Below are 27,888 nucleotides of genomic sequence, written 5' to 3' on the forward strand. Positions count from 1 at the left end.
AACTACATTGTTTTTTTATGTTAGCACTGACCACAGACAAACAATACAAAACTAGTGTTAGCTTGCTAGCTTTGTAGCTAACAGTGCAAATAAACAGCTCAGTGCAATCTAAAAAAAAAATAGTCAAAGTTAAGAATTTTCCTGCCATTAGTATTTCTGTCTGTTGTCAACTCATTTTTGAAATCCTCAAGCTTTAGATGTCTTGTAGCCCCAGCTTACCATGAAACATTTTCTCTAGCATCTCCTCTGCTCCTTTGCTTTACATTGGGCACCAACATTACAAAAAGAAGCAGCCTGATTGGCTCTCTTGTGAACATTTCAAGTGCCTATTGGTTCACAGATAGAACCTTATAGTACCAAGTTAAAGCTTGATTTTGCAGATAGAACCTTATTATTTTGTGAATAAAATGCCCAAAAATATATATATTTGAAAAAAATCTCTTACATATTGTTCATAAGTGGTCAGCAAATAAGTATATGACAATAACTCAGTTTCGTCAAAAATGTCAGAACCTTATAATTCTAAGGGGATGATTTATCTGTGCATTGGTAACAATTATCTGTGTATTGGTAACAATTATCTGTACACTGGTAACATTTATCTGTGCATTGGTAACAATTATCTGTGCACTGGTAACATTTATCTGTGCACTGGTAACATTTATCTGTGCATTGGTAACAATTATCTGTGCATTGGTAACATTTGTGCATTGGTAACTATGCACTGGTAACAATTATCTGTGCATTGGTAACATTTATCTGTGTATTGGTAACATTGTGCATTGGTAACTATGCACTGGTAACATTTATCTGTGATCAAGCCAGTTTGCCCACGTCCTACTATTATAAAACGTATAAATATGTAAATTATACATGCAATCATATAAGTGTACACGACACTATTTTTCCAAGAACATTTGCAAAATAAGAAAGTAATAAGAAAGCATTTTTTAATGCTTTCTCAGAGTATTTATGGATCTGTCAGGTTTCTGATATGTGTCCCCCCCAATAGGAAACTCATTCCTACGGCCCTGTTTGCAGCCTGTTTCGTTCCAAATGCAATAAAGACAAGGGTTGAGAACTACATAAACCATAAGGCTTTGCAACTCAGTGACTTTCCTTGTTGCCCGGCAACGTACCAACCGACCTGAAACACTGTTGCGGAGCCAAATGTAGGCGCCAGGACGTTAAAGATCAGTTAAACGTTACAGGAAAACAGTTTTATAGTAAATGCCGTCTTCAAACAGACTCACTACGAATCAGTATTGTATGTGTTTCATAAAAAAAAAGATTCCTTGCGTGTTTTCCCGGAGCGGTCCAGAGCATCAGAGGGAATAACAGCGGAAATGTTGGGAAAAACCGGAGCTTCTGTTAGTCAGCATCCTGGGAATACACGGACATCTTCGCAGGAAAACACTGAAGGTAAAGCCATTAAACATTCCCCAGTTTAGTTAATAAACTATTTTTTATTTTTGGTTCTTAAAATGTGAGCTATTCTACATAATAAATTATCTTTATTTTAGCTTTATTTAATGAAAACCAATTATTATTATTTAATATTCTTTTTAATTTAAAATTGTTATATTTTATTCAACGTCTTACCTAACTCCTTAATTAATTTGTTTTACATGATTTTTCTGTTTAATTGAGCTCCTTCTTTTGTGTTATTGGGATTTTTCTTTTGCTATATTGTGTTTATTTTATTGTTTATTATTATTATTTATTTTATTTTATATGTTGTGTTAATATTTGGTTAATGTAGCAAAATAGTCTTCCAAATTGGGATAAATTAATATCTTTTCTTCTCTTGATTCCACCAAGTTAAAGCCATTCAGACTGAGATATTTCATGGTTATTGTAGTTTGTCATTTTATATCATACACCACATACAGCCCAATTTGATATCAGGTGGGGTGAGTTAAAAACAACTTCATACTAAACTGTTTTATTTAATAAAAAAAAAAAAATCCCTTTAGTGTGAAGCTTGAGTGGTGAGGTGGTTAGCGCCTTCACTCACAGCATGAAGGTCCTGGGTCTGAACCTTCTCTGTGAAGCTTGCATGTTCTCTCTGGGGACTCCTGCTTCCTCCCACAGCCCAAAGACGTACCTGAGGATAGGTTAGTGATTCTAAATTGTTGGCTGTGGGTGTGAATGTGAGTGGTTGTCTGTCTGTCTGTCTGCTTTAGTCCTGTGATAGACAGGTGTACCCTGTGAAAACAAGCTATAAAATGTGAAAGTCCTCCTTTTACCTCCGTTTTCATGGCAGCCTCATCTTCTAGCTGCAGTTCCACTTGTGTCAAAGCAGTCTCTAATACAGCCATATTTGAACACCTTTGAATAGAGCGTATGGATGTGAAATGGAGCAACAGCATTGGTGTGCACATGCTCTGTGTAATAGTTTGAACTTATCCCATCGATCCAGTAACTTGATGTCCCGAAGATATCTGCACACATGCAGAAGGACCTGGATTGCAGAGGGTCTCAGGATAGGTGGAGCAAATGATGACTTTGCATTGAAGCAGCACGGCAATTGGTTGGTCCCCCATAAAGTTTAGCAAAGAGAGAAATCAAAAGACCAAAATAAAACTCACAAGCTGAACAGGCAACAAGCCATGAAGAGATCCAGGCTGTAGATTGTAACACTCAGTGGGTGTGAAATTGATTTGTAAATCTGTTTGTCACAGAATGTGAAACCAAGCACTCAGCGATGCAGCAGGAGGCTGGGAGCCAATCAGAACAGCAGCTCCTGCAGACGCATACTACAAATACGAGGAGCTTCACTCCAAACCGTACATCACACCCAACTCTGACATCCCGCAGAACCTCCTGCACCTCTCGTATCCTTTGTGAAATCATTTCACAAAAACAGTGCACATCCTTTATGTTCAGTGTTTTTTTTAAACCTCCAGCCTCTATCGGAGTCACACAGAAATACATGAAAATGCATTTTTTTATTATATGATCGTATATGCATGTGTAAGAATGAATGATAAATATATGATACTGTACATTTAAACATGCTTTGTGACTAGTGTAAAAATGTTTACATGCAGCACGTGTACCACACTCTATGCAGTAATAATGTGTAATATAGTAGTATTACACTTTAATTATATTATGGTATGTGTCATATATGTCACTGCTAATACTAATAGGAAATAGTATAAATAATGGAAGGCCGGAGATATTAGTAAATATTAGTATATTGTTATAAATAAGCAGCTATCATTATCATAGGATGCATCTGAATTTTAATTCTGATATCCTTAATTCACGCTGCATTTAGTCACTCCTTTGGCTATGACAGTGGACGCAGGGCAAACCTGAAGCTGCTGGATGACAGAACTCTGATTTTTATAGCAGGGAACCTGCTCGTCCTGCTGGAAGTGAACACCAAGAAGCAGAGATACCTGTGCTCCTGCGGTGGAGGGGGGATCGGAGCGATCACGGTAAGGAGGAACTGTACGACACGCAGGTGAAACGTCCCACTGGGGCTGCAGTCTCTGTGACTGACAGCAGGACACGCTGATGATTTACACACCTACAGCTTCGAAGCTGATGCACTTGAGGTACTCATACAGTGTACCTCGAGTACTTTGCTGCATATTTACAGTAAGTATTAAAATGAAAATATTCCACTTATACTTTCATATGAAAGCATCTGTGTGTGTGTGTGTGTGTGTGTGTGTGTGTGTGTGTGTGTGTGTGTGTGTGTGTGTGTGTGGTTAAAGGCACACCCTCGCAAGGAGTACTTTGCTGTAGCAGAGAAGGGGAAACAGCCCAACATCATAGTCTATGAATATCCTTCGTTAAGGCCTCACCGCGTCCTCAGAGGTGAGTCTGATTCATTTTACAGTTATTACGTTATTTGATGCTCTGGATTTAACCTGCACGCCTGTAGGTGGCACCGAGAGGATGTACAGCTTTGTGGAATTCAACCGTGATGGAAGCTTGCTGGCCAGTGTGGGCAGTGCACCCGACTACATGCTGACGCTGTGGGACTGGAGGCGGGAGGAGGTGACGCTGAGCTGCAAGGCCATTTCGCAGGAAGTCTATCGAGTCAGCTTCTCGCCGTACAACCCTGAACTGCTCACATCATCTGGATTCGGGCACATCAAGTAAAGTCTGAGTCCCCTGAAAACGCTGTTAGAGCAGCTTTGAGTTAGCTTCTTGTTTTTGCAGATGACATTAAAAAAAACCTTCGGGTAGAAACAAATAAAAATCTATAGTCACAGGAATTCCTGCAGACAGTGGCTGTTAAATTTCCCCTTTAGCGATATTGAATATGTTTTCTTTTTCTCTTAGGTTTTGGAAAATGGCTACCACGTTCACAGGTCGTAAATTACAGGGACTTATTGGACATTTTGGGACTATTGCACCAACTGATATTGAGGGCTACGTGGAACTTCCTGATGGAAAGGTCTGTCCTCTGCTGCTGGAACTGTGTCAAACAAGAAGAAGAGCCCATCTGCAGAGAGCCTCTTAACTTCCTATTAATCCTATTAAACTGAAAGTGATGCACTTCATGTAGTGAAGGTTCCAGATAAAAAGCATGGAATTCATTTTAGTTTTTACGAAAGTATTATTGATTATATGTACAATTGAAAGTGAATTGATGATTTATAATTTTCCGTGGATAAGAGGTGGATTATGTGATTTAAATGCATAAAATAACACTCAAAATGAAAGTAAGGGTAAATGTGGCTTGCAGTCTAAAGCCCACTGAGTGGTCAGTAATAGTCTTATATATACACCAGTCAGTGTTTTGGTCAGGAGAACTAATAGTTGACTTCATCGTCTTCCTGTTAGGTGCTGTCAGGCACAGACTGGGGCAACTTGCTGCTGTGGGACGGGAATACCATCAAGGTGGAGATTTGCCGTATGGACGGCCAGACCTGTCATGCAGGGATGGTACAACCGTTTGCCCTAGAAGATGGACAGCTGATGACGACCGGCTCCGATGGTGTTGTCAGGGTAAGATCCTTGCTACTCCTTCTTTTGCCAAAACACATCCATGGGCATGTGTGGTGGGGCACGTTGTCCTGTTCGGGGAGGCTGCTGCTACAATTAACAGAACTCTTTATCACTTCCTGTGACTAAAAATCATCAGAAAGCAGCAGAATTTAGCTGTAAAACAGCATCACAGTAGACTGAAAACGGTCTCAAACTGAGACATCATTTATAGTCTCATATTTTAAAAAAAAAAAGGCTCAGCAATTTTATAAAACAGCTGTGCACCGTATAGCAAACAGGAATAAATAATTTTTGCATTGGTAACTATTTTCTGTATTGGATTAATAAACATCTGGTGCGTTGGTCCTGAAGGAAAGCAGAATTTGTGCTGAGCGTGGATTTGAGCAGATGGAGTTAGGCTCCAGCTGGGTTAGGCCAGTTATCCATGTTTTATGTAGTTCATTTAGGTTTTGGGGATAAATGTGCAATTCTTGGGTCTGAACGTTTCCACAAATATGTGGACGGATGTGAAACGTTCTCATCAGGTGTGGGACTTTGAGAGGATCAGCGAGGCTGACGGTAACAGCGACGGCAGCAGATTTGAGATGGAGCCCATAAACGAGCTGGTGGTCGGGCCCAACGTTCGCCTCTCCTCCGTGGTGCGGAGCTCCCTGTCCGACTCCTTTGTTTGGTTTGCTCAGGTCAGATGAGAAAATCGCAAAAATTTCCAGTTTAAAACTGTTTGTAACACACGATTCAGCCTCACCTCAGTCCTGATCACTCTCCTGTGCGGACTTGTAGGATTCTAATGGAGCCATCTGGAAACTGGACCTTTCGTTCACCAACATGGTGAGTTTCCTGCATCTGCAATGGAGAAGTTATGTGAATGCAATACTTTGTTTATTTGAGAGTTGGATGAATAACTAACAGAAATCTCTAACTGAAAGGTGTATGTAATGTTGTCTGTTCCTAATAGGAAGCTTGATTATATTGCTATGTGTCATAACATATACAGTGTGTAGATCCTGGCCAGTGTAATAAAATCTTTTGTGTGCAGAGTCCTGATCCAGAGTGCCTGTTTTCTTTCCACGTTGGAATGATTCAAGGCCTGGACGTATCAAAGAATTCCCACCTGATGGCGACAACCACTCTGGATCGTGAGTCCATTTATGCTGACACGCCTGCACACATGCACTCCTTCTCCACTGATTCAGTGCCGGTGGCCAATCAATTACTGCCAGTCCCATGCATTTAAAACAAAAGCTGTTGGGTTGTTGTCAAGTTTCACGTCAGTAGATACGGGTTGGATGGTTGGCAGGTTTGGCCTGCAGATTCCGTTTGCCATGATTTTCACCCCAATGAGTTTACGCCGACTTCTTCTTTTAGCATTATCATAAAGCTTGGGTCTCATACCTGTCAAGGTTGTCAAGAGTTAATACTGTAACTATCTGTGAACACACACACCCACGCTCTATAAGAGAAAGTATCCTGTCCATGTCCTCCAGGTTCGGTCAAAGTTTTTGACTTCCTGGCGAAAAGAGAACTGACCACCAGCCGCTTCACTCAGGGAGGAACTGCTCTCTGCTGGGCTCCACCTGTGGTTAGTGTGTCAGTGGAAAACTGAATGCTTCTCCCATACAGTGTGACTCAAGAGGCTCAACAACCACTCTGGTGTTTGGCTTTTAGGTGAACGAGAGTGGAGGTTTACTGGTGGCCGGCTTTGAGGATGGGGTTGTACGCCTGCTGGAACTACATGACCGTCACAGACTGCATGTAGTCTCAGGATCTAGATCTGAAGGAGATGCAATGCTGAGCCTCAGACAGGCCTTCAAACCGCATAATGCTGCTGTTACAGCTGTGGCATTTGAAAATGGAAAGATCCTGGCCACAGGGGTAAGAGGTTATCTAGTTTAGCACTGTGGAAGTATACAATATACCAGTAACAATAAATAGCCTAAAGTCATCTGTTACACAAAGCTAGTTCTTGGTTACTTTTGTCAGGATGAACTGGCTTTGGCAAGAAGTATTTTTCTGGCCATGAAAGTAAAGCAAATGCAAAAGTGTCTCAAACTTGCATTTTTCCTGCTGGCCAGCAGGGGGCGATATATATAAAAGTCTGCGAGAAAAACACTCAACTCAAGACTTCACAAACCAGAGGGTGCAGCAAAGGTGCCTACGCCCTCACCGAGTAATTTGCCTCAGTTTGAAGAGAACAGTTTCAAGTACATTTTACTGATAAAGTGTCTCACTGTTTAAAAATGTTGTGCTCAAACTACAACATATTTTTTTTTATGACTTTGTGCTGCAGGTGCCACTGACTGAACGTGGCGTCACTGAAAACGCATCAGGACACTTAGAGTTCTGTTTTGCTGTCTTTTCACACATCTGAAGAAACAATGATGAAGAAATTATTCTTTTAATCTTAACGCAAGAAAAAGAAAGCGTTCATCTGATGTTGATGAGGCGATGACAAGTTTGACTAAGTTTGGCGGAGCTGCAGGGTCTCCACTCAGAGTTCTTAGTTTACTGTGGAAAAGATTTAGAAACACAGATTTCAGGACTGGTGATTTTTTTTTTTTTCAAAGATCCTTTAATAAAGACTTGACAAAGTGCAGTCTTGCATCAAATTTATCACTGTAGCTTTGACTTCAACTAAAAATTTTAACAGTGAGTAAATATGCTCAGAGAGTCTTCATTTGGCAGCTTCAGATAGAGGTGATGTTTCTGTAGATGTTAGCTGCCATTTGCTGTATGATTCTGACATCTCATTCCCTTCCTGCTCAGAGTGCTGACTGCACTGTGTTCTTCTTCACTGTTGGAGGAAAATACAACCCCATTGGTTTTATCCACGTCCCCGGGCCGGTGCAGGCGCTGGAGTGGTCACCGGGCTCACATGTAAGCCCAGTTTCATCATCGCTGTTATGATATATTCAGCTCACTTGAACCCAAGCGCCTCTATCATAGTAAATGATTAATATGTACTTCTTCTGTACTTTTTTATACAGAGAGAAAACAGGCTGCTCGTCCTGTGTCAGAGCGGTCACGTGGTCGAGGTGCAAAGTCCTGATCGAGAAACTCAGAACCCGACCAGCACCTTTCATCTCTCTGCGCTGCCCAGAAAATCCTTCAAGTTCAAAAGTATCAAGTCTCAAATTAAGGTCTGAACTGGGTCTTTCTTGACTTTAGTTTGTTTGATTTAATATGTGGATTTTTGTCAGGACCGCTAAGGCCAAAAGAAGATTGATATTTCCATCTGCACACATATTTGACAGTACAGCTCTGTGCTCGGACCTCCTCGTCCTTCCATGGCGAGGAGGAGCAGCAAGACCCAGAAAAGCCATTAATAACAACAGATATGATGCTGATTAAGTCAGAAATAGCACTGCTGGGATTGAGGGGGGTTGCAAATTGGGTTGCAGATTCACAGCCTAACTAGCTAAAAATCTAAAGTATATAAGATTTGCTACTTGGATGTGTAACCATTAGCTCATCTACCAGGATTTCAGCTGAGCTGACTGCGCTTAACTTTTATGGCTGGTGTTTCAGAGGGAGGAGGTTATTGCAAAACATAAAGCCATGAAGGAGAAGAAGAAGAAAGAGAAAGAAGAGTGGTTAAAAGATGCAACGCAGCCAGATGAAAAACAAGAGGAGGAGGAAGAATTACCTCCCATCTACATCCCTGATCCTCCAAGTCCTCTCTGCTGTGGCTTCTATTCACAGCCCGGCCACTTCTGGCTCTCAATGGTATGCAGACACACACACACACAGAAAAATGATTGTAATGATTATAAAATAAACATAGAGGAGATAAAACAATTACTGTGCCACATTCCAGAGAGAGCCCCACTCTGATAACTTTTAGAGAAAAAAGGTTAAAGCGTGCCTCTAAGGATGTATCTTTTTCTGTCCTCAGGTTGCCGTGACTTAGGAGAACAATGTTCAAAAACCAATAATGACGTATTCGTTATGAGTGCAGGTGCATGTCAGAAAGTCAAATTAAAATGAAAAGTTAAATTGTGATACTGTGATACCACATGCAAACAAAGCCTGCTTAGAAGGGATTCTTCAGTAGAAGTCGGACAACTGAACAAAGTTTCCCTTACGAAGACAATATGTCTACTGAAATATGTATTATACTTAAATAAACTAAACACCAATGAACAGAACTGATTTACAAATAATTTTATTACAGTGCTGACTCTGTATAATCCCCTGCAGATATCTGTTTATAAAGTATCAGAATATCAAATTAATGACCAGCCCTGCAGGTTGCAGTTTTACGGGTTCATCAGCAATTCTGGAAAATTGAAGGCAGCTAGAAGCTGAGACACACATAAATATCTCGAAGGGTGACCTGATGTAGGTTTGTTCTCCACCACTCACTCTGTGTTCTCTCGCTCTCTCCCTTTCCTGCAGGGAGGCTTTGACTCAGGCTTCCTGTATCACTGTAAGTTCTCTGAGAATCAGGATCAGGATCCTGAGCAGCGGCAGGACGAACCATTCGGCTTCCTGCCTGTCCACAATGCAGACGATGACCCCATCCTTTCCATCACGTTCAGGTGACATAGTAGCAAATCTGACAGTTTAAAGCAGAAACAGGCAGCGGAGCATCAAATAAAACTTTGTCATCATAAACTTGCCTAGTATGGCATGATGGATGATTTCATTTTACAAAATTTCGGGCCAATCTAAGTTCATATACTTTTCTAAGAGATCCCAAATTTTTGTGCAGTTGGGTAACCTTTCCTTGCTTTGAGGTGGGGGCTGAAGTGCATCTCCTGTTGTTTTGTAGCTCCAACAGGAAGCTGCTTCTCTGCGGCATGAACTCGGGCTCCATCAGGGTTTATCCTCTGCACTCTAGTGACCACAGCCTCACCTCCATGCAGGCCTACTGGGCTCTCAGCGTCCACGACAACCAGTACGGTCACCTGCGACACATCCGGTGCAGCCACGACGACCTCTTTGTGCTGACAGCGGGAGACGATGGGAACATCTTCTCCTTCAGCCTGCTTCCTCCAGAGGAGCTGCAGAAAAGCCTGCAGAGAAAGAGCGCTGAGGTTCCTTCACCCCTGGTCAGTTCGGTTTTGCTGGCTTATTTTCTTTAAGCCAATTATATATATATAATACTTAGCCTCGGTTCAAGCCGAGGATATACAGTTTTTTTGACTTAATATGTTCCACAGATCACAGTGCCCCATGTGACAAATTTGTGATTGGCTAAAATTGACCCAGTTTACAAGTCTAAGTCTAAATGAGCACTTTATAGGTTTAAATAGTGAATGTGTGGTCACGTGTCCTCAAGTAACAGTTCAGTTCAGGTACTTACAGTTTTCAATCATATTAATATGGCCTTAACTGCCACATGCAATGGCAAAATGAATGTTTTTATTTTAAATCATCACACTGGTAAAATCGTCCTGTTTTGAAGCCAAAAGCGACCATATTTAGTCAAGAGGATAGATTAGTTAGCAGCGCGCCTGTTAATTAGCATTTAAATAACACAAATGAAGTACCAGAATCTCACTTACCAGAACTACAGAACAGGGTTAATGGATAATGTACATGGGAGTCAATACGGATTGACCACTTTGGCATTGGCTTCATTTTTCAACCACAGAAGTTGACACGAAGACAGATAAAGAAAAATAAATTGCAATTAAGATGAATTTAAATAAGTAGCTTTGTATGTTTGAGGATGAAAATGTAATATTGTTCTGTTTTTGGTTTTTTTTTTAGATGGATCTCGAGAATGAGGCATTGGCTCTAGACATTGAGGACCCAGCAGCCTGCAGGTCAGCATAAATGACAAGTTATAATTTTGTGTCAATAAATATTCTCCTTCTCTAATAACTCTAATTTTCTCTCTTTTTGGCAATCTCATAGACTGTATAAATAAGATGGACATAGCTTCCTAGATCTGAAGCCCTGCATTATTTCTAATGGCCAGTAGGGGGCACCTCTTCTGGTTTCAAAAAGACATCCAGTTGTAAAGAAGTTTAAGATTAAAGCTTTGATGTCTGTGACCTCAGTAAACACTTTATTGATGAGTTAATAGTCTCAGTCGCTAGTTCTAAGTCTTGTTACCTCCATCAAGGAGTTCATGTTTTTGGTAGTGTTTGCATGCGTGTCGTGGAACATCGTGTACCAATGAATGGCACCTAATTCGCTGTATTTGTCTTTTTTATACAGTCTATGCAAATTATTTGCAGAGTATTGTCTACATTTTCAGTTGGGATGTACTGTCCTGTTCTTGGTTTTGCTCCAGCTTGGAGATGGCTAAGCAAAAGCTGCAAAGCGACCACCTGCACCAGGAGGCTGAGCTAAAGATTTCTGAAAAGCAGAAGAAGCTGAGTAAACTCCAGAAGAAGTTTAAAAAAGTGCTGAATGACAACCAGAATCTGCCAGAGCAGGTTCGCCTGAAGCCTGAGGTACAGATGCAAACGCTGGGATGTGTATGTGTGCAGTGACCCCGGGTCTGGAAATTCCTCTGGTTTGCCGCTGAAACTGGAAGAGAGTGTTTTATTCTAAGGTGCAAAGCTTTTCATTTGATGGAGCGTTTTGATTCCCTGATGGCTGGATCGGACCATTTGGTCCTGAACACCATTTTTTGGCTTGGTTCATTTCAAATTAAAAAAATTAAAAAAAAGAATGATACCTGGAAAAAAACTGCGATCTGAAATGTTAGACTAAGGAAGGGGACAGTTTATTGTTGTTATATGTATGTGTTGGTATGTGCATGTAGGAGCTGCAGCTGGACCGGCGACTTTATCCACAGGCAGAGAGGCTGAAGGCTCAGCAGCTGATGGAGGTCAGAAAGCAGCTGGCCTGGGAGCAGGAGCGCTGCAGCATAGCACTAAAAAAACTACAGGACTGGTACTCGCACGCTTTTATTGTTTCACTCTTTACATTATTCATACTTCAAAGTAATCCTAACGTATCTTAAACTGGGTCTTTGTGCAACCCCTCAGCCATCCCCTGTGGGAAACGAGCTGTTTTAGCTCCTCTCTTTCTGAGAGAGGAGCTAAAACTTTCTTCTGATTGGCTGTCCCTCACAAACAGAAAGCTTGAAGAGCTGATTGAACATTACTTGAAGTCGGTACTTATTTTTATAATAGTGTATGTATGGCAGAAAATAAGGAAAATAATAATAATGCTCGCTTTGAATATTCCAGCTAACTGGATCCCAAAAACCGTTGATCTAATCTTCTCCTTGCCTCCAGTCCAGCTCTCTAAAGCTTGTGTTGGTTTTCAGGTGCGGGGACTCTCTGGGGACCAACGTGGACACTGTGGTTGCCATCCGAACCAACCACAGTGTCTCCACTTACCCTCTGCCAGTGCTTGCCAAGCCTTCAGCTCAGGTCAGGCATCAGAGCGCACCCAGCCAGCCTGATGGAGACAAAGATGCTGCGCTAGACTGCAGGAAATTCAGAGCAGAGCCTGCAAAAAGCAGCAGCAGGATAGGTGGTGTAAAGTGACTGAATAGAATAGAATGACTTTGTTGTCATTATACAGATGTACAATGAGAGGTTGTGTCTTTGTTTTACCCATCAAAGACATATGTTGACCTGTGTTGTCGCCTGTGTGTTTCCAGAGGAGGAGGTGTTGCGTCCCCCGGTGATTCGTGCAACAAGGATCAAGCTGGGAGCTCGGCAGGAGGAGCGACTACGAAAGGCTGCAGAGAAAGCCGAACAAGCTCGTGCCAAAATAGAAAAGAGGAGGCAGGAGTGGGCGCAAATGTGAGTGCCTCTGCAGTGCCATATTATCCTAGTGGGGGTAGCTGGGGCTTAAATTACTGTATGGTCTTTACCTCACAGTATAAAGCACCTTGGAGCGACTCTTTGTTGTGATTTGGTGCTATCTAAATAAAATGGAATTGAATTAAATGAACCATAATTTCAATGAGCCTGGTTTCAAACTGGGTTTGGGTTTTTGGTGTCTCAGTTATGCAGAGAAGCCAAGTGAGAACTGTGAGGATCCAAAGGATGTGGAGGCCATCCGTGAAGCCAAAGAGAACATCGGGGATTTCATCAGGGTGAAACACCAGAGGGTGACCGTTGGGATGAAGAGAGAAGAAGTGATTGCCTTGCAGGAAAATGTACAAACTGACATGAATACCCAGATCTATACATCTGCTAAATATGCTTTTGTTTGTCAGATTTGTTTTTATGATCTTCACTGATCTATTTCAGACCCATGTGCAGGCATATCATTATGGCCAGTAAATGTCATTATTAAATTATCTGGATAATCTAATGACCCTCCATCCCAATCAGATGCGTGAAAAGCAGAGTGAGATGAACAGACGGGTCCTGGAGTTGCGGGACTCAAAACTTCGCCTGGTGTCTTGGTTGCATGTGCAAGCTCAGCGGCTGCAGGAGGTCCAGCAGCGCCTGGCAGCTCACCTCCACCGGCCTCCACCCATCCTGCCCACCATTTTACCAGAGGAAACCCCAGAGGAGAAGCTGCAGTGCAGCCATGCCATCTTGGAGCGATACCGGACACTGAGGGAGCAGAGGTACAGAGGACCATTTTAGAAAACCATTCGGAGAGTATTCTCACTTGTGATTGCTGTTCTCTTAAAGTCAGTAGTTGCCAGTGAAATGGCATGAATTTATTTCATCTTTTTAAATGGATATCTCTATCTTTGTGTGTTCAAACAGGTTTAAGGGCTTGGAACAGGAGGAGCAGGAGGGAGCAGTGAGTTTGTTGGAGCAGCTGGAGAAAGAAATGAAGGAGGAGAAAAAGGAAGAAGAGCAGAAGAGAGATGAAGCAGAAACTCCCAGTTTGTCTGTAACCAGAGAAGAAGAGGAGACAGGCGTGGATGAAGGAGCAGAGCTGAGCGAGCTAGAGGAGGAGCTGCAGAAAAAGGAGGAGATCAGACTGCTGCATGAGCAGAACTCTTTGCTGGAGGAGGTCAGTGTCATTAATTAGGTCTTTAACTAAATAAAAGGCCAACAAGTTGGATTAAATGTGTATTAATTAGCTGAACGTCTTCTGGATACTACCTGATGTGGGGATGGATTTTTTTCTTTAGATGGAGAGTTCGATTAGTCAGTTTGATGAGGCACTCCGGCTGCTGTGTCACCAAAAAGTGCGCCTGGACATGGGGCTGAAGCTGGATGACCTCCGCCTGATGACACTATCTCAGGAGATGATGCTCCTCAAACAATTTCAGTGGAGGGAGGACGGCCTGCAGGAGAAGCTCAGCAGCTGCCTTAAGAAGGAGAACAGCATCGCAGTAGGTGGATTTAATGAACCTATAGATGGTGTTTTTATTTTGTAATAGTCTTTAGTTAAAATCATTCATTTGTGTGTTTTCCCTGTTTAGTTGTCTCTGTTTTTCTTTGAGAGTTTGTGTTCCTCGTGCTTTGCTTTTAGTTTGGCTTCATGTCTCGTCCCCTGTGATTCAGCTCAGCTGTGTGTTGTTTTTATTGTCTCAGTCTTTTGTTGTTTTTATTGTCTTCCTTCCTGCCAGATTGTCTCTTTCTGTCCCCCGTGTCCCACTGCTCTGCAGCACCTGTGTTTTTCTAGCAGTTCATTTCTGTCTGTTTCACCTGCCCCAGTGTTTCTCAGTCCCAGTGAGTTTCCCGGTGTCGTGTTTCCCCAGTTTTCAGCCCAATGTGTTTTTCTAGTGTTATGTTTTTGTAGTTTAAAAATCCTCAGCTCCCTTTTCAGCAGCACGGTGGCGCAGTGGTTAGCACTGCTGCCTCACAGTTAGAATACCATCTGGAAGGCCTGGGTTCGATTCCGCCTTGGCCCAGGCCTCTCCCTCTCTCTGTGTGGAGTTTGCATGTTCTCCCCGTGCTTGCGTGGGTTTCCTCCGGGTACTCCGGTTTCCTCCCACATTCCAAAGACATGCACTTACTGGGGTTAGGTTAATTGGCTAATCTAAATTGCCCATAGGTGTGACTGAGTGCGTGAATGTGAGTGTGAAAGGTTGTCTGTCACTCCGTGTTGGCCCTGCAACAGGCTGGCGACCTGTTCAGGGTGTACCCTGCCTCTCGCCCTATGACAGCTGGGATAGGCTCCAGCCCCCCTGCGACCCTTAACAGGATGTGCGGAAGCGGATGGATGGATGGATGGAGCTCCCTTTTCATACTTTGTTTTTGATGGATTTCAACAGCCTTCGATAAACAGCTTGTTTTGAGTTAAATTCTCTGCCGTGGGTCCCATTCCCTACCAGCAGTCTGCATGTCCTGCAGACTCATGAATAGACGATGAGAGCCAAAGAAGAGGTTAATGGATGGTGAACACACTTTTTCAGCTGCGTTCTGTTGCAACAGATATACTTCTTTAAATGTTAGAGGTTCTTATGCAAGTCACAGACTGGAGTGTGTTTTCCTTTTTTGCAGATGCAACTACAATAATTGGATATCAGGTGCTGCGAGAACACTGGTGTTTTGCCTAAATGCCTCCTATATAAGCTCCATGCTGAGCCTGCAGTTATTGTAGTCCTCACTCTGGTTCTTTCTGCTGATCACTCACAGGCAAAGCTGCAGGAGTGTTACGAACAGCTGGAGCTGAAGAGGAGAAACATAAACAAGCTGCAGGAGAGAGAGAAGGCTCTGACCGCCGCCTTCAAGTCCTCGCTCGGGGAAAACAACAAGTATGAAGAGTTTCTGACCAAAGTCTTCAAGAAGAAGATCAAACGTGTGAAGAAGAAGGAGCCGACGGGAAATGGTGAGGGAAGGTAACACAGCATGTGTGTGTGTGTGTGTGTGTGTGTGTGTGTGTGAAAGAGACGATGTATCAGTCCTTTATGATCACACTGTGTTTGTAGAAGAAGAGGAGGACAGCTATGAAGACTCTGATGAAGACGATAACTACGATGATGACGACGACGATGATGATTATGACAGCGAGGAAGGAGGAGCTCCTGTGAACGACGGTGTTTGCCCTGAAGGTCAGTGAAGTTCAGCTCAGTTTATTTTAGCTCCAGTCACACAAAAACAATAATAAATGTGCACAAATGCACATTAGACAATCAGATTAACCCAGGCAGAGCTTATATGCCCAACTCCAAATTTACATTCGTTTACAGGTTACCTTTTATAAAAGAAAAAAAAAAAAGGAAAAATTAACTATTTCATATTTGGACTAATGTTATTCCACAACTGAGCTTCACTCTTTTCTGGCCCTACGTGCGTCTGGCAGCATCTTTGATTTTTGCATTGACTTAATTTGAATTATTTTATAATAAACTGTCTTTTAATTTCATAAGATTGGATTTTAGAAATAATGAATTTGTGATCATAACAGCCTGTTTTACCTTTATATACAGTTATGTAACTAATATATGTAACTGCTTCAATGTTAGCCTGTTGTCAACCACGACCCCTAAAAGCTTTTTCAATTTCAACACCACTGATTTTAAGTTTTATCTCTTTAAGTAACTTTTTAAAATTCCAAATACCACAAATGTAGTTTTTGCTTTACTGAGACAATTGATCAAGTTTTGAGTAGCTTTAGTTTCTTCTCTATTAATGCCAAAAGTTCATTACAGTTTTTTACCGGAAGAAACTATTTTTGTGTCATCTGCAAACATAATAAACCCAAATAAATTAGAAATATTACAAATGTCATTTATTTAAAATAATAGAGTTTTGGACCAATCACAGAACCTTGTGGTATTCCATGTCATAGTCTTCCAGAAACTGTGTTGTCTAGTTGAACACACAGTTGATGATTTTCCAAATAATTTTTTACCCAAGAATGAAAAATTCTTCTATGGTCAAAAGTATCAAAAGCTTTTGTTAAATCTATTTATATACTGAAAATTCATCATTATCGAGCGCAGAGGCATACTGCATATGCAGTGATCCGATTTTCCCTAAATCTATATTGTTGTTGTTAAATTGTGGAAGGAGAGAAATGGGTCTATAGTTTTACAAATTGTGGTTATCACGATTTTTGAATACTGGAATAAGCTTTGATGTCATCGTGCCAAGTTTTTGTTAATGTTGCCACTAAACAAGAGGGAGACAAATAAAAAAATCACAGAGCATTCAGTGTTTTAGCCTAAAAAAAAAGCAAATCTCTGTGTGTTTGTGTCCCAGGCTGTGAGCCAGAGCTGTTTGAGAACACGCTGCAGCTGCGTGAGCGTCGACTGGACCTGGAGGAGCTGTTAGCAGAGGAGAAAAAGAGCGCCGAGGCCCTGAAGACGGAGAGCGACAACCTCGCCAAGAAGGTCAGACTCTGCTTTCATCGCTGTTGTGTTTTCTGTAGCCTGCTTTTGCTTTTCTTATCATAGTTGTTTTTGCACTCGTGCGTGTGTGTGTGTGTGTGTGTGTGTGGTTGTGCAGGAGAAATCAGTGAAGAGCAGTCGGGAGGCAGTAGAAGACGACTTGGATTTACTAAACAAGGAGATTCTGCAGAAAATGAGTGAGCTGGATGTGGTGGTTCCTCTGAGACTGCACCAGGTAAACAGGCTAAAAATCTGCATATTCAGTGGTGACAAAACTGCTCCGAGTTAGTCATTAGATTAATACTGTAATACATAACAGATGGTCAGCAGTGCAGTCTGGGGTAAAGAAATCTTTTACAGCCTTTTAGAAAATACAACCAGATCAGTCTCCAAAAATAAGACAGAATTTGACATTTATGACAGCAGAATGCAGAACGTTGGAAATGTGTCCTCTGATTGGTCCATTTCATGCTGAGATTTTATCAAATGTGTGAAGAAGAAGAAAAAATTTAATATCTACAATGTACAATGAAATGTAACTTTATAAAACATAAACATTTTTTTAAATCCCTGGTGGATTTATCGAGGCCCACAGATGCTTAACTACTTAAACAATATGTATAAAACAGCAGTTTAAATGAACAGAGTGAAAAATTAAACACTTACACAACCAATCTTTTGCAGGCATGTTTGTCTTTATTGATCCAAAGCCAGACAGGTTTAGAACTGAAAATATAAATCAGATTTTATATGAATAATGACAGCACTGGACTTCCATACCAGCACTTTTACTGCATTGGTTCATAAAGGAAATGGCCACAGTGCAGTTTAGTGGATATTACAGAATTTAAAGTTTCCCTTTTTGTTTTCTCCTGCTTCTTCCTTCCACTTTCTCCGTACATCTTCCAGATCAAGTACGTTGTTGACGGCTCAATACCGTCAGACCTGAGCGAGGTGTTGGTGCTGGACACAAATGAGCTGGACAGGCTGCACAAGCGCATCCAGCAGCTACAGGCAGAAAAGCTCCAGCAGAAACATCTGCACCGTGAAGCTCGCCAGCAGCACGCCAAGCTCATCCACGACCGCAGGGACATGGCTGCCACGATCCAGAGTAAGTCACGCTGGCCTGGAAGAGCTGAAGTGCAGAGATGCATTCTACATTACACATGTAGACTTTAACTTTAAAAGAAAATACACATGCAGATTTGTGCTGTAAGATTTGCCAGATGGCTTCAAGAAAATACTCCTGTGGCTTTCTTCATGTGTAGATTTGATCATGTGTTTGCTGATCTGTGTTGCTGAGTGCCTGTTTGTGTGTCGGTGCAGCGCTGGAGAAACAGTGCGAGGAGCTGATGATGACAAAGTTTGGGAAGCTTGTGGATTTGGAGGCTTTGCAGATGCTTTCAGGGAACAGGAGGCTGGAGGAGCTAAAGCAGGAAAAACTCCTCAAAGACGCCGCGTTCACCAAAGAGATCAGACAGTGGGATGTACGCTTACACGTGTGTGTGTGTGTGTGTGTGTGTGTGTGTGTGTGTGTGTGTGTGTGTGTGTGTGTGTGTGTGTGTGTGTGTGTGTCCACCTCTGCTTTGTTTTGATCTTCTCCAAAGTCAAAATGTTATTTTTAAAACCAGCATAGGTTAGAACAAATTAATTGATCTTTTTGTCCGCATGTGTAAAATTCAGGCTAAGGTAGAAGAAGCACGTCAGGCTCTGATGGAGGTGACCACGTGTCACACAGAGCTTCTGCGCAGGATGACGGGCCTGAACGAAGAGAAGAGGGATCTCAGTCTTAAACTCAGCGGCAGGCAAAAGAAAATGGTAAACAGTGTGTGAGAATGAGCGAGTGTATGGTTTTATTTTAATAGCGTTTAAATTATATGCTTTTAACATGTTAAAATCTTCTTTTTGTTTGTTCTTGTCAGAAATGAATCCTGCTTTAAATGCACTTCTGCTTTTCTCAGTCAGATCTAGAGACTTATAGAAAAAGGTCCTGGGTGTCACGTCTGCCCTTTAGCTTGAGTTGCATTTGTTGCTAACACGTGTGTGTGTTTGCCCATGTACTGCACGCCTTCGTGTGTGCGTGTATCCAGGGCAGACAGCAGTTCCAGGACACGGACCAGGAGGAGATCCGGAAGCTCCAAGAGCTGGTGAGAACCCAGTCTCAGCAGGCTGAAGCCCTGAGGAGAGAGATCCGACTCCTGTCGTGCAAAGGGGGTCACATCCTGCCCCCTGATCAGACCAGACTGCCCCCACTCGCCCCCTTGCCCACCCCCACGGGCAGTGTTTACACTGGGAAATAAAGACTGTCCACACAGCTCAGCAAAGAGTGTGAACTATGAGTATGAAAAACATGCACACATTTATATCATGAACACTTTGCTCACCAATAAGACTTAATAATCACTTAATAAACTGTTATTTAGTGACCCACGTCACCTTTTCTTTTCTATTGCTGTCAGCTATTAACAGGCTTAAAGGTACAGAGACAGTTATGTACACTGATGAGATATGATTAGAAACATAAATGAAATGTTTTCCTCTGAAATTAAGTTCATATTTCTGAATTTTGATCACACACAGAAAAAAAAAAAAAAAAAAGGTCATAGAAATATAAAAAACGTGATCTCAGCCAGTGTAGCCGCCGCTGCCGTCCATGCACACCAGCTGTTACATACTTCCTGTCTATTTGAGCTCACACAGCTCAGCCGTAGATCCCAAATCCAGGCCGAGTCCAGCGAAGAGCGGCTGAGTGAATGTGGTCTGGACTCTGTGGAGGAGAGTCATGGTGTCAGAGACGCCGTAGAAGGAGAGAATTCCCGCTCTGTGATCCAGGTACACTCCTACTCTGGAAGGCTGGCGGGCTGAAATGGGAGTTTTTCTTTTGTTATGTTTGAAAAGGCATCTTTGGTTGACACATTGCAAAGCCCAGGATTTGTCATTGTGTCCAAATTCACTTTCATCTCTCTTCCTGCTAATATCCCTGTATGTGACTGCCACTGTAGCTTCTCCTCCGCTCCACGCCACCTCCCAGTAACACCGTCCGCTCAGACTCTCTCTGCTCAGCACCTGAAACCTGTTTGTGAAGGCGGACGATTTTGGTTGGTTTGCATATAACTCCACTGCCAGCTGCACTGCCGCTAGAAAAGTGGGCGTTCCCGTTGCTTTTCTGTTCCCTTCAGACAATATCAATAATGAGTTTGCTGTGCTCGGATCCAGTGTGAGCTGACAGGAATACTGTAAGAATTCAGCTCTGGTCTGGGGCTCCGGTTGTGGCAGTAAAACATCCACCTCAGTCACTGTCACTGAGACGTTGCTGCAAACATCACCAAAAATTCCCCACAGTTTATCTCTGGCCTTCGACACAGCTGCTGTCACATCCTCAAAGTAGCGCAGAGGGCGGATGTGGATGTGCGGTGAGTCTGTCCATTCGCTGGTTTGTGACAGCGATGTGTAACTGTGGAGAAACTGCGTGTGGTCCTCTGTGTGGGAAAGCTGCTCCAGCTCAGCGCTTCTCCTCTTCAGCTCAGAGATCTCCTGCTGCAGCTTCTCCTGGAGCTCTTTAGCCCGACTGACCTCAGTTTTTTGCTTAAGCCTGATCTGCTGTGTCACATCAGAGCTTCTTTTCTCAATCATTTTCACCAGTTCAGTGAAAATCTTCTCATTGCCCCTCACAGCTTTATCAGCAGAGTGATTAATGGCCTCCACCTCCTGCTGAAGCACCTTCTTGGCTTCCTCTTTCTCCTGGATTCTCCACTGGATTTTCTGATGACTTGCCCCGAGCTCTCTCTGCCTCTCACTCCTTTCTGCTTCAGCTGAGACAGTGCAGTGGGCTTTGTGTTCATTCATGGCGCACAGATAACAGATACACTGCTGATCAGTGCGGCAGAAGATCTTCATCACCTCATTGTGGTGAGGGCAGATAATCTTCATCTGGGAGGGGTCCACCAGCTTGTGATTTTTAAAGGCAGGGGATTCATAGTGAGGCTGGAGGTGCTGCTCACAGTAAGAGACCAGACACTGCAGACAGGACTTGACTGCTTTCAGTTTTTCCCCAATGCAGAAATCACAGGCCACAGCTACAGATCCAGCATCACAGTGATCAGCAGGAGGAGCTTGCAGTCCCATTTTCTTCATTTCCTCCACCAGCTCTGCCAGCATGGTGTTTTTCACCAGAGCAGGCCTCGATACGAAGGTCTGTCTGCACTGAGGGCAGCTGTGGGTTTCCCTTGGATCACCTCTATCCCAGAAGCATTTGATGCAGTTCATGCAGTAGTTGTGTCCACAGGGAATAGTCACAGGATCCTTCAGTAGATCCAAGCAGATCGAACAGCAGAGTTTGTCCTGGTCGAGCTGAATTCCTCGCTGCGCCATTTTACCTCCGAGACAGTGAGAGAGAGACTTTCACTTCCAGATAAAAACTGATCTCTGAATCAAGCCAAAACTCGGTTCCTTTTTCTTGCTTTGCTGCTCTGCAGTGAATATCTCATCAGTTGTGGCGTGCTGGTTATATACTAACATCTGCAAGCTGGCATATATTTGGAAGGACCAGAAAACAGGAAGTCAGACTGACAAAGGGGGCTAACAATAAGATGAGGGAGGGTGTTTTATGGTTCGAAGAATTCCAGGAAGAGGAGTGGTTTCCACGAAACAGGGTGTGTTTTTATGTCCTGAGTGTCAGAAATAAAAACGGGTGGGTGTGATATAAAAACACCTGCAGACGAAACCAAACGAGCCCAGTGAAATTGATCTGTATAGGCTGCAGTATTGATCCACAGGTCTGTTTTTATTGAACAGCTTTGTAGCCCAATTTGATTTATGAAATCTGACCATCCAAAAGATGATGACTTACTAAATCTATTTGTATTCATGGGGATTTCTTGTTTTTCTCCTCTTGTAATCAATGAAGCCGTTTGAGGGTTTTTTGAATGATGAATGGTAGAAGGGTTAGGGTTAGTTTGCAGTGGAAATAGTGAAGTAAAAGGCCCAAAGATGTCCTCACCATTATGGTGCTAAATCCATAAATGTGGAAGTGAAATCAGAATCCAGATTAAATGAAGGTGGCCTGGAGGAAGCACCTGATGCATGAGGCCACCTCATGTTTACAATCAGGTGATGATCATAAAGGTTATGATTATAACTACTTTAATAATCTTTAACTCGTGGAGCACACATGCTCATTGTTCAAGGTGCTCCTCTTCCAAGAATATGAAACTTGGATAAATCTGATCAACATTTTATGTGTTGATCGGTGCATAGCAGGTGAGATAAAGAGCTCAGCTGTTGTTCAGTTAAATTTGCTGCTTGTTTGTGTGAGAAAGTGAAGCTAGTTCACACTCACTGTCTGAGAGGTGAGATGGACCCGGGAAAAGTCTGCTGTCTGGATCTCCAGATGGATCCGGTGATTATTCCCTGTGGACACAACTCCTGCATGAACTGTTCACATCTACTGGGATAGAGATCAGAAACAGACCCACAGCTGCCCTCAGCACAGACAGACCTTCACACCAAGGCCTGCTCTGGTGAAAAACACCATGCTGGCAGAATTAGTGGAGGAGCTGCAGAAGGCTGGAAATGTGGCCTGTGGTTTGTGTACTGAGAAGAAGCTGAAAGCCATCAAGTCCTGCCTGCACTGTGTGGTCTCTTACTGTGAGCAGCACCTCCAGCCTCATCATAATGCATTAAAAAAACAAAACACAAGCTAATCAACCCCTCCAAGAAACTTCACGGTAACATCTGCCCTCACCACGATGAGGTGATGAAGATCTTCTGCTGCACTGATCAGCAGTGGATCTGTTACCTGTTCCCCATGGATGAACATAAAGGCCCCTGCAGCTGAAGCAGAAAGGAGTGAGAGGCAGAGAGGCCTGAAGCTGTCATGAAAAAATTCATCAGAAAAGAACAGAAGAAAGATGTGATGGTGTTCCAGCAGAAGGTGGAGACCATCAATTAAGAAATTAATATTCAGTGTTTCCCATTAAAGTTTGGCATCATTTTTGGTAACTGTGAGAGAAACTCATGCAGATAGGAGCTGAAACTGCTCATCTGCTTGGAATGAAGCTAAATTAAAAAGGACCTTCAGAAATAGTACTTGGAGCTCTGCCCAAATACTTCTGAGACTTTTTATTATCCCCATAATGCTTAAATGCTTAGAGTGCCATTTAGTGCTTGACTAAACAGCACTGAATGCTGTTTGGATGGGAGCTGAAGCTCCGCTCATACACACCTGCACAGCTTGCATTTTTAAACAAGCTGACTGAACGAGTGCTGTTTAATCAGTTTGTCAGGTAGGAGAAGTCCCAGCAATTCAAGCTTTCTTTTTCACAAATGAACTTTACACATTATTCTGTATCCCGGTCTTTGCCTTACCACAGTTTTATTGATTGATTTTATTGGAGGTCTACAGAGTTTTTGTGATGGCTTGAATACACTGTATGCAAGCATGAGCTCAAATGTTGAAGGAAGAACAACAGGTTGGAGACAACTACTGTATGAAGTGTATTTAAAGTCACTGGGATGTAAATCCTAAGTTTTAACAACAGGTTTACACAGCAGGTAATGTGAGTTCACAGTGAGTAATTACTTGTGCCAAATGCCAAATTGTTGTCAGTATGTCAGGAGAGAAGTACTACAGTGAGTCTCTACAGCCACCTGGAAAATACAGTGGAGGCTGTGGCATGGACAGCATTTAAGCTCTCCATGTATTTAAGAATAATTATGTTCCATCTGGAAAGAATCTGATTGGCAACAGCTTTGAATGCTATTACTGAGGTCTTCATACCAAATATTGACTCATTAGATTTGTACAGACTCTGTTTTTGTCTTATATGTGCACAGTACTGCACCTACAGGTGATAAGTTTATCAAAAGCACATTGTGATAAGACCTCCACAAATACTCGTTCAAATAATGATGACAAAAACTGTTTATGAAAGGGCATCCTGTCAGATTTTTATAATATTTAATCCTGTCCATGAAAGAGTTGACATTATAAACTAAATGCATGGAATCAAGGATTGAAAACTGAAATATCAGCATAGGATTTGAAATCAGGGTATGCTGGAGCTCACACTCACATGATCAATACATGCCTCTGAGTACAAATGGTCAATATGAATTTGCCACCCTTTGGTTATATGCACTTCCCGGTTAATGCAAAAATGAACCACATTGCTTCACTTTTGCATCAACCTGCCCACACCACACTAAACAATGAATGACACACTTGCAGATGCAGCATCCCTGAGACTGTTTGTTGCGCTGCTGTTCCTGATGCACAAAGCTTAATGCGATAAAGATGAGCCTCACACTGTGTCTCTGGTGTGACGAAGTTGCGCCAACAAGTTCCAAGATATTTTTTTTTCTCATAAATTTACAAATTAAATCACTTAAGTTTTTCTCAGAATATTACCCTCTGCCTTGGTTCTATAATTTTCTAATTATTTACTTATCTACAGTTGCCTAATGGCTTACAGTGGTCTTTGCATTGCCTAAACATTTGCTAATGTATGCTGTGAGTCGCTTCTCAGGTTTAAAAGTATTTTTGCTAAGTTACATACAAGTTATAAGATAATTCCTTCTCCGTCTTGTTTTCAGTCAGTCAATAAAATAGAATATGAGCTCAAATTTTGACAAAATATTTGAAATATTTAAATGAAATTTATAAATTATTCAAAGTCTCTTATCTATGAAGTCTGCAGGAAAAACATGCTTATTTGCAAAGATTACTTCCCCAAATAAAAGTATATCAGACAGAATCTCTGAATCTGACATGGAAAATGAGGCAAACACAAAAGTGTGTTTTCAATACATCCATCCACTTCTAAATGACAAACTCAGTGGTGCTACCATATTTATGGTCATGTCGATAAATCCAATAGAATGTAAACTGTAAAAGAATAAGTGTACTCCTGTACATCTAGTACTCAAATAGCAAAACATGTAAACAGACTGAATGAACAAACTTCCATCCTTCATTCAGCAGGATTTCAGCTAGATCAGTAAATCCATAGACACATGCTCTGACGTATCACAGCAATGGGCCCACCCGCTCAATGTGGTGTCCACATATCCTCCGGCTCCATCACGAACTCATGAAAAAGACCCACTTCCGCTACTAAGGTCACGTGAATTATGTACAAACCAACTTCTGCTATGGAGTTGCGGGATGGCTGCGCCCTCTTTTTTTTTTTTTTATAAAGCCTGTCATGTCTGGCAGTGTTTGCAAGCAGAATCGTGATCTGAATGCACTGTTGTGCCAAACATATTGTAGCGATTCTCTTAGTTAGAGAGCGTGTTGATGTTGTGGGATTTCGGACTGTTCGGGAGGTTCGTGAAGGCAGCATGGAGAGAGAGAAAAGACCGATAGCTTGCCTGTGTGTGTGTTGTTGCTGTTCCGCTGTTGTAGTTGTGGTTGGCGTGGCTGTGGCCTACAGCAGCCGTTTGTCTGCTAATAAAGACGACCTTTGTTGTGAATATCGCCGACTGTGGAAGTGTGTTTACAACGTTACAATATTTATTCTTCCAAGATAAGCTCTATAGAGTCTCTATAAGCTTTTCTTGTTAATGTTTGTGTTTTTATTTTATTTATTTATTTGTGTAAATATACATGTAATTCCAGTTGACAGGCTGAGGGAAAAAAAAGAGAGAGAGAGAGAAAGGGAAGACAGAAAAAGAGGACAGAGCAACACTAAACTAACCAAAACAAATCAAATGCTGCAACTACAAAAGAAAGACAACATACAAAAAAACCAAAACAAGCAATACCTGGAAAAATAACTATGCGGAAAAGGCACAACAAAATGAAGCATTATTGTATTAAGAACAACAATTTCGTTATGCTGTGATTGCGTTAGTGTCTGTGTCATGAAATGCACCGAGGGCGGAAAGCCGCTGCTCCGCCCATAAGGAGCCAGAGGCAGGCAGAGAAGGACCCAGGAAATCCGAGCCATCCGCAGCCCATCAAGAGCCACGAAAACCCGCGGCCGCACATTCCAGCGACAACTGCATGCCCACCCCAGCAGAGGGGAGAGGGAGGTCCCAGATGGAGCCCCTCCAGTCGAGGAGCAGGGGCCCCAGGGAATTCGAGGCAACAGGAAACCAGGCCCCCCAGAGGCCAGCCCCCCGTGCAGGCCGGCGGCAGGTCCCCAGGGCCCAAGTGCCCAAGAACCACCCGACATACCGCAGCCTGGCACCCGAAGCACCACCCGATTCCCACCCCGGGTGAGGTGCAGGAAATCTGGGTGTGGGATGGCCCACCCCACCCAAATTACAAATACTGAAGTGTATGTTTTCATGTTTGTGAATGCATGAAGTGTATAGGATGCGCCCTCTTGACTGCAGCCAGGTACTCTTGGGGGTCCGGGCGATGCCAAAGCATATGAACGGACAGTACGAAGGCTGTATGTACACAAAACACGGCGACAGTGGACGATTTCAGGTTTCCAAAAGTCGCCAACCTCACCGGAAAAAGTTGCTGCATTTGTTGCTAGTCGAAGAAAAAAAAACGTCACCAGCGGGGTTTGAAGAGCCGCTACATCTAGCTACAAAGTTGCTAAGATGGCAACACTGCCACTTCCTGCATGATTTAAGGGTGAAGCGGTGAGGGGGAGAGGCGGGGCAGCGTGAAGCTGTGCAGAGACAAACTGGGAAAAGAGAAAGGTGAACTGGTGGATCTGCAAGTAAGATTGTAACGCGACATAGACTATATCAATATAAACGATATTGTCTCATATCGCGTATGAAAATATATCAATATTTTTTAAAAACTTGATATATCACCCAGCCCTACATGAAGTGATCTAAAATCTCCTGGCAGGTGGCTGCACTGACTTTGGACTTGATAAATCAAAATGGACCAGTCACCACCACAGCTGATGACACCCTCAATTATCACAAACTGTGGAAACTTCAGGCTGGACTTAAACACATCAGATTCTGTACCTCTCCGATCTTCCTTTATATTCCAGGACATTGATTTCCAAATGAAATGCAAAATGTACTTACCTCTAAGAAGATGACTGAACCTCTGAGCAGCAGCCAGTTGTTTTTCTCCTTATCCCAGCTAAGAAGCTTCTGGCATTGTCTCTGGTTCAGGAGTGGTGTGATGGAAATGTGACAGTTGTAGCCCCTTTCCTGAAGACATCTGTGCAGTGACACCAGCCTTAGTCCACTCCCTGTGACGCTCTTCCAGGTTCATGAACCTCAAATCTGTAACTGGGTTCTAACTTTTAAGTCAATAGCAAGACTTTGTTGGTGATTTACATAACTTCCATTTGTCAGTCTCAAAGAAGCTTCTAATCAACTCTTGAAACATTTGATAATTTTATGAATCTGATTGAGTGATAAATGCAAAGTTGTTCTCACTGATGCATTTTAAAATCTATTTCTATTTTGAAAATGTCTACAAATTGTCTTGTACAGAGTTGGGACGTCTAGTGTTTGCACCTTAACTCTGTTTTGTCTACAGTTAGTATAACCACAAACTGCTTTGCTCAAGTCTTGTGGCTTCCTGGCATGACTCATCAACACTTCTTCCTCACTGTTCACAAAAATCAACCAATGCCGTTCCATCAGTGTTTTTCTATCTCTTCACTCTCACAGATCTTCTCATAAGCAGGTTAAGTCATCAGGATGCTGTCAAGTTACTGACGAGCCCCACTTGAATTTGTTTTTGGGGTTTTTTTTAATAGTTTTTGGGGTTAAAAAAAAGCCAAACAAACTGTGTTTAATACACTTCTTATCTGAGAGTAATA

At 42.5% G+C, this 27,888-nt stretch overlaps 2 protein-coding genes across 2 annotated transcripts; one reads left to right on the top strand and one right to left on the bottom strand.

The window, feature by feature from the left end:
- The first annotated feature begins 1,131 nt into the window (after positions 1-1,131).
- Positions 1,132-19,473, top strand: cfap44 (cilia and flagella associated protein 44). The gene is given in 35 exon segments (XM_030742672.1): positions 1,132-1,422; positions 2,685-2,741; positions 2,744-2,837; positions 3,287-3,449; positions 3,732-3,834; positions 3,902-4,118; positions 4,306-4,420; positions 4,810-4,974; positions 5,499-5,654; positions 5,755-5,802; positions 6,011-6,110; positions 6,459-6,553; positions 6,640-6,846; positions 7,738-7,848; positions 7,959-8,111; positions 8,500-8,697; positions 9,370-9,512; positions 9,746-10,025; positions 10,690-10,745; positions 11,219-11,381; positions 11,696-11,826; positions 12,206-12,414; positions 12,545-12,689; positions 12,895-13,048; positions 13,227-13,468; positions 13,614-13,866; positions 13,988-14,191; positions 15,441-15,633; positions 15,734-15,856; positions 17,010-17,140; positions 17,256-17,372; positions 18,047-18,248; positions 18,464-18,624; positions 18,821-18,955; positions 19,228-19,473. Coding segments are annotated over 35 exon segments (5,310 nt in total). The 5' UTR covers positions 1,132-1,346; the 3' UTR covers positions 19,438-19,473.
- Positions 19,474-19,762: 289 nt separating this feature from the next.
- LOC115789711 (tripartite motif-containing protein 16-like) lies at positions 19,763-21,660 on the bottom strand. The gene has a single exon (XM_030743231.1). The coding sequence runs from the start codon at positions 21,506-21,508 to the stop codon at positions 19,820-19,822; it is 1,689 nt and encodes a 562-aa protein (XP_030599091.1). The 5' UTR covers positions 21,509-21,660; the 3' UTR covers positions 19,763-19,819.
- Between the last annotated feature and the right edge of the window lie 6,228 nt (positions 21,661-27,888).

Source organism: Archocentrus centrarchus, chromosome 12, assembly GCF_007364275.1.
Source record: "Archocentrus centrarchus isolate MPI-CPG fArcCen1 chromosome 12, fArcCen1, whole genome shotgun sequence".
Taxonomy (NCBI): domain Eukaryota; kingdom Metazoa; phylum Chordata; class Actinopteri; order Cichliformes; family Cichlidae; genus Archocentrus; species Archocentrus centrarchus.

Bases quoted from the DNA above. Each gene is read 5' to 3' on its own strand.
- LOC115789711 (XM_030743231.1), bottom strand. From the start codon at position 21,508: ATGGCGCAGCGAGGAATTCAGCTCGACCAGGACAAACTCTGCTGTTCG.